Source organism: Pseudomyrmex gracilis, unplaced genomic scaffold, assembly GCF_002006095.1.
Source record: "Pseudomyrmex gracilis isolate BER0280 unplaced genomic scaffold, ASM200609v1 scaffold_19, whole genome shotgun sequence".
In the NCBI taxonomy this organism is placed as follows: Eukaryota; Metazoa; Arthropoda; class Insecta; order Hymenoptera; family Formicidae; genus Pseudomyrmex; species Pseudomyrmex gracilis.
The window spans coordinates 671,532-681,709 of NW_018020603.1; the positions used below are offsets into that span (position 1 = coordinate 671,532).

The 10,178-nt window shown below is 32.8% G+C and overlaps 1 protein-coding gene across 1 annotated transcript in view; it reads left to right on the forward strand.

The window, feature by feature from the left end:
* LOC109851677 (myophilin) overlaps window positions 1–8,770 on the forward strand; it is a 14,372-nt gene extending 5,602 nt beyond the window's left edge. Inside the window, exons 2-4 of the mRNA XM_020421984.1 lie at window positions 6,424–6,560; window positions 6,710–6,914; window positions 7,103–8,770. Coding sequence (XP_020277573.1) covers window positions 6,424–6,560; window positions 6,710–6,914; window positions 7,103–7,273 — 513 coding nt within the window. The 3' untranslated portion in view covers window positions 7,274–8,770. The remainder of the gene's footprint in view (window positions 1–6,423; window positions 6,561–6,709; window positions 6,915–7,102) is intronic.
* Window positions 8,771–10,178: the final 1,408 nt, after the last annotated feature.

Consider the following 10,178-nt stretch of genomic DNA (forward strand, 5'->3'; position numbering starts at 1 on the left):
TCTCTCTCTCTCTCTTTCTCTCTCTCTCTGTTATAGAGCTGTGAATAATCTATCCAATCTATCAAGAGCACCGAATGACCGAGTTTCAAAGATCTTGCCATGGCCTCGACGGAACTTCTCATTCTGACCTTGCGTTCTTCTTAATTAATGACTATGGGTTCCCATGACTCCTGCGAGAAGTCGGTCGAAACAACGTCTTTCACACATAGAAATCAGTACGAGTCGACTAAATATAAAAAAAAACGTACTTTATATATCACTTTTTACATCACTCTAATGTATTTTTGTGAGAGAAAGAATGTCATATCTGAGATTTATCAAATAAAGATATAAGATAAATTAAAATTATAAAATGTAAATTGTAAATTATTGCAAATATTGTAAATTAAAATAATGTACTGCTTTAATGTGACTTTTGCTCGTCTTATTACGCATTCATGCGATTTCTTGTAACGTGCAAAAACATCGTCGAGATCGTGCTCATGGCTCGCGCGAATTTAAAGATGACGTTATATTTCGTTTTCAACCACGATGAATATCCCAATATGTATTCAAGTTCTTAAATGGTCAGACTGGAAACATGTACATACATAACACGCATGTGTGTCAATAACGCGTTAAGTAACCGAGTCAGTTTGCGTGACTTCGAGAGCAGATTATTGAATTGTTGTCACTTCAGAATTGCACACAAATAAACCGCAATTTTTCGTGTTAGTAATAATAAGTCTATTGAGAAAATCAATATTTAATATTATATATAATACATATTAAATATATAATATAAAATCAATATTAAATATAATATATAATATACTATAAAAACAATTTAATAATCTTAATCAAGTAAAACAACTGCGGTTAAAAAAGTAAAACATTTAGAAAATGTAAAAATTCTTTTTTTGTTTTAAATAAAACCACGATTATTATTTTTTTTTTTTTTTCATTAATAAATGAATGTTCGTCTTATCATATTTTGACGCATGCGGAGCTGCAACAGTCTTTCAAATCTACCGTTCACTTTTCGTCTAGAGGTCCTTATGCGGCCTTATAAAATCACACACATACGCACACGCAATCTTCGTCTCTTAAAACGCGCACTGTACGTCTTTGCGAATAAGTCGTGTAAGGATTATGCAATTGATTGGCCTTACAAAGTGGGTCAACGGTTTTGTCGGTAATGCGTATACGTATCGACATGATATAGGATGAGTTAAGTTTAAGTTTGCTCGCTCATAACGAACGTGCACCTTTTAAGGACAGTCGTTAAAAGTCGCGATCACAAACTTCCTTTAGAGAGATCTCCGAAACCAGTTAGAAGCAAGTTTTAATCCTTGAAAGATCAAACTAAATCTGTGCGCATTTTCTGATAAACTTGGAAGCATACAAAATTCAATCGATAATATAAACATCTCTATTGTATGTTCTATTCTATTCTGTTTTTCGACAGTCTATATTATTTTTATCTTGATTGTTATTTTTACGTAAGTTATAGGAAAAATATGGTGGAAATATGGACATAGTTTTGATTTTAAAGAAAAACTGATGTTTAAAATTGAATAATATTGAATGAAACTATTGACTCTGTCGAAATAATGTTTTAGCACAGACATTTAAAAATACGTACTATTACTCATTAGGATCGTTGTTAAACATACAATTGTTAAAAAATATATTTATTTTTGTCAACACATGTCAAAACAAAAATGCAAATTTTTTCTTAAAATCCCTGTTTATATATTAACTTTGTTTGTATATATATATATACACACATGTATATATTAATTTTGTATAATGTTTTATTTACATACACACATATATATATATATATATATATATATTAATTTTATATTTATATTTTTTTTAATAATAAATGAACACTGCAGTAATTGGAATCGTCGCAGCTGAGTCATTTCGGTATTAAGTTGTATTACGCGATATCAAATATCTGACAAGATTACGATCATCCCTTGGTCAACAAGTAAACTACTTCGCTGATGTAGTCGAGCAATTCTTTCAATCTGGCTCGCTCCTCATAAACGACATCAGACCTTTGACCTAATTCTTGCGACCATGAACGTGTGCATGCGTCATTATACAAGTATCAATGTCGCTGTCACAGAATCATATACAGCGAAAACGTATGGTGATTTCTTTAATTACGAGCATTTGATCTTTTGATCTTTTAACACGCTTAAGATCACTTTGTTGCAACGCACACGTATAGGATAGTTTGATAACGCATACCATGTTATTTTCCTACGTTTTAGAATTTTAAAATGTTTTTTATAAATATTTACTGTTTTACACAAATATACACTATTGTGAGACTTGCGTGTCAAAAATAATAAAATTGATAACTTGAATGGAAAAATAATAGATTAGATTATACGAACTCTCTTTTAAATCTTTTCAATCAAGTTCGTTTGCGCGAAAATCATCGAGAGCTTAACGCTTTTCTAAAGAAATTTATGATTTGCTTTTTGATATCACAAACTTGAAAAAACTTTTAATCCATAAATAAAGAGAAATACTTGGATTAGAAAATCCATTATTGCGTAGAAGCCGATTCTTTAATGTTTTTTTGCTCCCGTTTTACACAAAAAATTCTAATCTAATACGCGAGAGAGATGCAAGATATAAATCTTTCTGTAATTCTCACTAATCGCGTGGCAATACAAAAGTTGTAAGTACAATGTATTGTTTATACCAATCAATTGGTCGTAAATTATATTTAATCAGTAAAAGCAGTGTGTTAAAATCATTTTTTTAATGTAGTTCTTATTTTTGTACTTGTGTAAGATTGAGTTTGATAATTGTATATACAGTTTTTTAAAAAATACAAAAGTTTTGAAACATATAATTTGATTATGTGGAAATACAGATTTTAACGCTTTTGCGTTACTACTAACGGATTTTGCAACAATTGAACACAGCTTTTCTCTGCAGCTTTGGAACGCGTGTAAATTTTCGTGGCAGCGCACATCCGACGCGAATATTACGCGGCTCGCGCGCAGAATGTGACCCTCACATAATTTTTAACGTGTAAAGGGGTCCTCTCTATGCCTCTTATACTTTAGGAGCCTGTTCGAAAGGGCTTCGAGTTCAAGATCGTGTGGTATGCTGAGAAAGTATACGCATCGCTTCGTGTGTCACACCCTTTCTCTGCACTTTTTCTTTTTCTCTCATCCACCTCTACAAGCAACACACACATTCTCACCTCTTTCGAAACTCGATAACCGTTGTTCTTGATCACGCTCTTGAATCGAGAATTTGTAGAAGTTTTCTAGTAACTGGTTACATAAATTACAAACCGTTTATAATTTAGCTCTCGCACTTGTGTGTTAACAATTCTATCTCTATCTAGCTTCCTATGTCTATGTATATTTCTGGCATATTAATTGACTGAAAATATATAATTAAATGAAAAATAATTTAAAAGAAAAGGTAGTTTTGTAATGTGTGTAAATATGTTTGACTCGCTACATATAAATATGATGTACTTACAATATCGTTTCTTGTCAGAATAACCTCGATTGATAAGATAGACAGTCGGTGATGTCATATGTGTGGAAAGAACTGTCACTGTGAATAAACTCGAATTTGAATTATGTCGAGAGTTACAACTTGAGATTTATTTCAATTGTAGTGGTAACGTATCTTTTTTTTTTTAATAAAATTACATAGTTTTGAGATTTTATTTTAGTCCTTTCTATTGAAAAAATATGTAATTATTCTTTTACACAGAACAAATATCCATAGAATTCTTAGTAAACGTTCATTAGATATCGTATGGAGCTGTGAACGTCTATAGACATTTAATAAAGTTTTAATAGACATTTAATGAAGGTTTTGTTTTGTGTGAAATTGTTACACAGATTACAGATGCGTACACAGATTGCGCATACGCGTGTGATATATCGTATTTCATTAATCGGTTTATGATACTTCCTTTTTATTAAACACAATGCCAGAAAATATTAAAAGTAAAATTAAGCAATTTAAATAAAATATCAAGCAATTTTTTGACAAGGACGAAATATTTAATTACGTAAATTCAGGTTGTTGTTTTTTTACGCGAGGCGAAATTTGCGCCACGTTATCGTTACTTCGTCCGCTTCGTGCATAAAAAAAGCACTTACGGTACGAAGTGTCACGCGGCTTTCGCGCGTATGTTAAACTCCCTCGCTTGTCACTCTTTTCACGTTAATGAAATTATCGTGCGCTTACTTAATGTCTAAATATAGTAGCAATCGCGTTCCACATTGTAATGACGGTGACCGCGGTATATATATCGCGTTCTTTAAAAGAAAACACTCTGATATGGTACGGGAATGTTCGCGACTATGCAGAACTTATAAAATACTTACAAAATACTTATACAAAATGAGTAAATAAACGCGTAGAACTTTAATCATGCATCTGTGTCTGTCGGTTCTGTTTCTCTCTTTTTTTTCTCTCTCTCTCTCTCTCGCTCATACATACACATAAATTATTTTTTATAAAATAAAGGAATTGTATCAAATAAAACTTTATATTTTCAATAATAAGTTTTGAAAGCAATTTTGCGAATCTAAAGATATTTAATTTTTTGTAAGATAACTATTTTTTGACACGCGTATTATGACGAGTACAAATATATTCTGAAAGAAACAAACTCTCTAATTATTTAATATTACAATCGCACAATGACTTGATATGTACGTAAAAGGAAGTTTCGAATAAGCAAGATTAATTTCCTGAGAGTTTGAATAACGTTTCAGGTGAAAGTAAATAGTGACTGTAAGCTTGAGAGTTGAGAGTACTTTGTGCACGCGTGAGCTGTGTTACGGTATCGTCCAATTTGCCAACTTCGTGAACTGTGCATAGCATTCGATGCACGGTACGAATACTTGTTAAAGATTATATAGAAAACTGACAATAATGAAAACGCAACATTCCCATTGACAGAAATCAAAGCTGCAAAAGATTTTTAAATTAGCGCAATTAAATCAAAAATGTTAAACACACCAGTTTGAAAGAACTATATAAAATCTTTGTTAGAAAAAAAAAAAAAAGATTGGAGATACATCGCCCTTGTGCATGTGTGCACAAGTGTATTTATGCTTTTTATAGACGATAATGTTTTAAGAGGAAACACACGTTGCGGAAATATTTTCAGGCTGGCATCGAATCGTTTTACAGTGACGCATCGAAAATCTGAAACTGCATCCGCTATAAAAACAATTTTCGATCGACCAGATATCGGATAATATATCATTGTAGCTAAACACGTAAGAAGAGAAAGAAAAAAAACCATACTTGTGACGATTAATTCAGTGTCGATCATTTTTTTTTACTAAATAATATGTTGCAAAGTAAATTATTAACTTCAAAATCTCTCTTCTTCACTACAAAAATTCGAGATTTGATAAAAAATAATATCTTCACACACACGAATAATTGCGGTGCAATGAAAAGAATGAAAACCCAGACAAGAGCGCACAAATCCGAAAGAGATCTTAAAAGATGTTCTTAAAAGAGAACGTCTAAATTATTTTATCTATCTTTTAGATATCTTTACGACGTAAGATTATCTCTCGGACTTTTGTGTTGTCTGGGTAAGTAGGAGGATATCCTTTATATGGCTGACTCTCTCGAAGTGCATCACGCTTCGAGACACCGTATAACTAACGGAATATGCATACTACAGGAAGATGAATGTCGACGATCCCCGTGCTTGGAAACCTCTCCTTTTTAGGCAATCGTATAGGCAGCATAATCGTTTGCCCGCATAGTAACGCGATTGTCGATCACCTTCTTTTTGTGAGCTATTCGATACCTACAATATGTTGTACGTAACACTTAATGTCAAATTCTTCAACAAATTTATTTCTTATCACATCTAAAAATAAATGCTACGATATTTTTAAGTGTTAAAAGAATTATAAGATTGTGATATTGATCTTTTATATCTATACAAGTAAATATAATCAATAGTCATGCAATTTTAATATTGAAAATAAAATCGTGTAATAAATAATCATAAAAACAAATAATTTAATCGAAATAAAAATAAAGTAATTGTTTGTTTGCTGCTCTTTGTCCCCCTTGTGTACCTTCTAATAAGACGTTGCATATACGTATTCACGAAAGAAGATTGCGCGCGTTGCGCCGAAAGAACAACGGGCTAGTATTGCGACGGGTTAGGTCAGTGACCCCGGTAAATGCATCATGTCGCATCCCCTACGTACACAGGATGCGTTACTTGGTACACTGGAATAATATCGCATAATTAATAAATTCTCCGCGTGTATGTTTAATAACGAAGCCGTGTAAACATTGTGCCCTAATGCGACAAAACTCAGTTTTGTCAAAACTACGTATTAAAACTCTGAAAAAAAATAAAATAAAATAACACGAAATTTATTTTGTAATTTATTACAGATCAACAGCAAATACAGCGAGGAACTGGCGCAGGAATGTCTGGAATGGATCAAAACGATCACCGGCGAGAATATAAACACCAGCGGGGACATGGACAACTTTTACGAGATCTTGAAGGACGGCACCCTGCTTTGCAAGTACTTAAACAATCGAAAAACTACATGGCGAAAGATGTGACGTGATACCCGCGAGATCCGTGAATTTTCGATTGTCAAACAGACAAAAGATAATCGAAGATTCGGCGACGTAAAAAGCACTTCTGATAATTGTATTTGTTTTTCACCAGGTTGGTGAATGACATTAAGGAGGGTTCGGTGAAGAAAATTAACAACACAACGCTCGCCTTCAAGTGCATGGAGAATATAAACGCTTTCCTGATAGCTGCAGCACAACTGGGTGTTCCGGCGCAGGAAACCTTCCAGACCGTAGACTTGTGGGAGAGACAGAATCTAAATTCCGTAGTTATTTGCTTACAATCTCTTGGAAGAAAGGTAACAGAACATAATTCTTCGGCAAGCGCGAATGTAGGGCGTAACTTATTGTTAGAATTCGATGTTCCTTTTTTAATCTGTCAGTCGTTTTTCTCTGAAAATGTTGACTCGATCGTATAATTGTTAATATTGATTACATCGTGAAGTGAATAATATTTTATAAAATTTTTCTATATTTGCATTTTTAGGCGGGTAATTTCGGCAAGCCAAGCATTGGTCCCAAGGAAGCAGATAAGAATGTGCGCAATTTTACGGAAGAACAACTGAGAGCCGGTCAAGGTGTGATAAGTTTACAATACGGAAGTAATAAGGGTGCTAATCAAAGCGGCATCAATTTCGGAAACACCAGACATATGTAAACAATTACTTATCGTATATTCTCGCCAGTCGTAACATCGTTCTATTCCCATCTGTCTCTTGAATCCCGCAAACAAGTACTCTTTTAGTTATATCGTATCTCAATATGTGAGTGTTCTCTCATTAAAGTTCAATAAATCCAAGATTAAGGTATATAATAAACGTTGCGCGAGATATTCCGCGCAACATGGGAAGACAACAAGACAAACATGAGATTCTTCTCGAACTAAAAAAAATTGACATATAAGATATAATTTTAGAAACTCGAGAAGCGACTTAATTCTTGGATGCAAAATAGACATTTTTCTTTTTATTCTTTATCAATGACACACATTGATCATGTCGTTTCGTTTTTTGAATGACTTTTTTGTCTACAAAAACAAAGTAGAGAGATAAAATCCTAAGTTATCTCTTGTAGTTCGCTCTCAATCATATATTTATTCATTTATTATTCTTAATATTATTTGGTTAGCAAATTTCTATTGTGAAGCTTTGCATCCAATAATTATAAATAAAAATCGTATCTAGATTCTGTATTAATATGAGTTATTTAATTTTAATTTCAATTTCTATATTTTACGTCACTTTATATTTACTTCGAAAATAATTTTGTGTGTGATAATGATTTAATTTCTATAATTGCTATATACTTTAAGTATATGATGAGGTGAATGTGCTATTTGATGATCGTACGAAGTATTTTATATCCTATTTTTGTTGGATATACAACTCAAAGGAAAGGATCTTTTTATATGTGTATAATACATACATACATATGCCACGTCAATGCGTAACTATTGTGTATTTCACAATTTGTAACACAAATGTGTATATATATATATATATCTCTCTCTCAGATAGAAAACACATACCTGTCACAAAACAAACAAAGATATATATGGTTAAGATCAGCTCAGACAGCAGTTATATTTGTTAAATGTTATAAAAGTATATATATATATATATTGTGTACACTCAATAATGATTTGTTAACTGGGCGGTGCGATATCATGTGTACCAAGTCTAGTCAATGAATCATTGTCGTCGAGTGTTCGATGTGCGGACATTATCGGCTTTGATAGCCACAGCGTTGTCGTTACAAATGGAAATACCTTCTACAATTTACAATTTAATCAGAGATTGTCATATATAAATTGTCATGTTACACATGAGATGATTATCAAATTCTATTAAAATATAATAAATGAGATATATATATAAGTATATATATATATATTAAGAATATTTTGTACAAATATATATTGATGGTTAGAAGCTCTAATTTTTCATAATACACTGATGGATATGAGTTGATAAAAACAATTGTATCCAATAGTGATGTTTACATTAAATGTTACTTATAATGAAACCTCTAATTGTGGTTTTTAATTATTCAGTTATATGTGTGTGCGGTGTATGTGTGTGCGTATAATGTAAAACAAAAAAGATAATACCTGAATACAGATGAATTCTGATGCTGCTCGATAAAATCTTGTTTTTTTTTTTTTTTGACAATCATGTTGTGTAGAAAATTACAGATCTTCATTCATATTCCTTTTTACGTTCTCTTTTCTAATTTTTACAGCTCGACCAGAGTTTATTTCTCGAAATAAATCGACGTAGATCGCTATTCACACATCTGTAGAGGCGCAAAATATATGTTAGTGTTATACAATTTTTAAACATAGTATTTGATAGTACAATACTATCAGCACAAAATGATGATCTAAAAAAAAAAAAGATATATTTACTTGAGTACACTTCGGTCTCTCTTGTAATATTGCTCGGCAATCAGAGGAGTTCCGCAGCTCATTAAAAAACTTTTTTTACAGTCACAATTGTACACAGCACACAAAATTAATTCCTCGCGGAAGCGCGAACGACCGCGATGAAATTGCGCTTGTAAAGCTTGCCGACTACCAGCAAATGCGTGATGCTAATCATGTATCAACGGAAAAACATCCGATACTTTACGTCCTATACTCACGTGTTTGCGCGCGAGATGAAAATTGCGAAAAATCTGAACTAAAATTCGAAACAACAATTCTTTTCGCGTCGCGCGTCTCGTACGATCGCGAAGCAATTTCACCGTATACTCGCCGATTGCTAGCGATTACGCAATACTAATTACGTATCACCGCGAAAGGTTGATTTCGTCATTATAATTGATAATTGCACGCGAAACGATAGTTGCAAACAATACGGGAACAACCGAACAAGTCGAAAGTAACTCCGAAACATAAACTGCCCGTTAATTCGAGTATATCGAAACGCGCGGTACTTCGATAATCGAAACATCGAAAATTGAGAATCGCGCGGCAAAGAATCAACCAATCGCGGAAAGATATTTTTATTCACCGGGTTGGTGGCTCGTATACGCGCAGTTGATCTGTGCAGAACGTAGACATTGGCGTTTGCCACAGATGAAAAATTAAATGATAACAATTAAAAAAATACACCTGCTCTCTCTTTTTTCTCTCTGGTGTTAACAACAGATGTAATTTTCGTCTGCTTTTCACGCAGATTCGAATACCAATCCGAATGAATACTTATCGATAGTGAGGTAAATGTATTTTACACATATCCAAAGCGAATGACATTTGTTAATTATTTGTTGTATGCAAAAATAGTATTTATTGTAACAGAACTATGTACATAATACGTATGTGTTTAGACATACACGTAACAATGTATTGTGTGAGGAAGATCTCTCGAATCTTTTGAATTTGTGTAGGTATAAAATAGTCTATACACATTTTTGATATACAGGGTGTCCCAGAATTGCCGTACAATCTCTCGTAGGCAGGTAGAAGGAGTAAAACTGAGTCGAAAAGTCCTGAACCATTTTTTTCTATTATTTATAATAAAGGAGTAATTATTGAGTAAATCAGGCCAATCAGCGCAGAC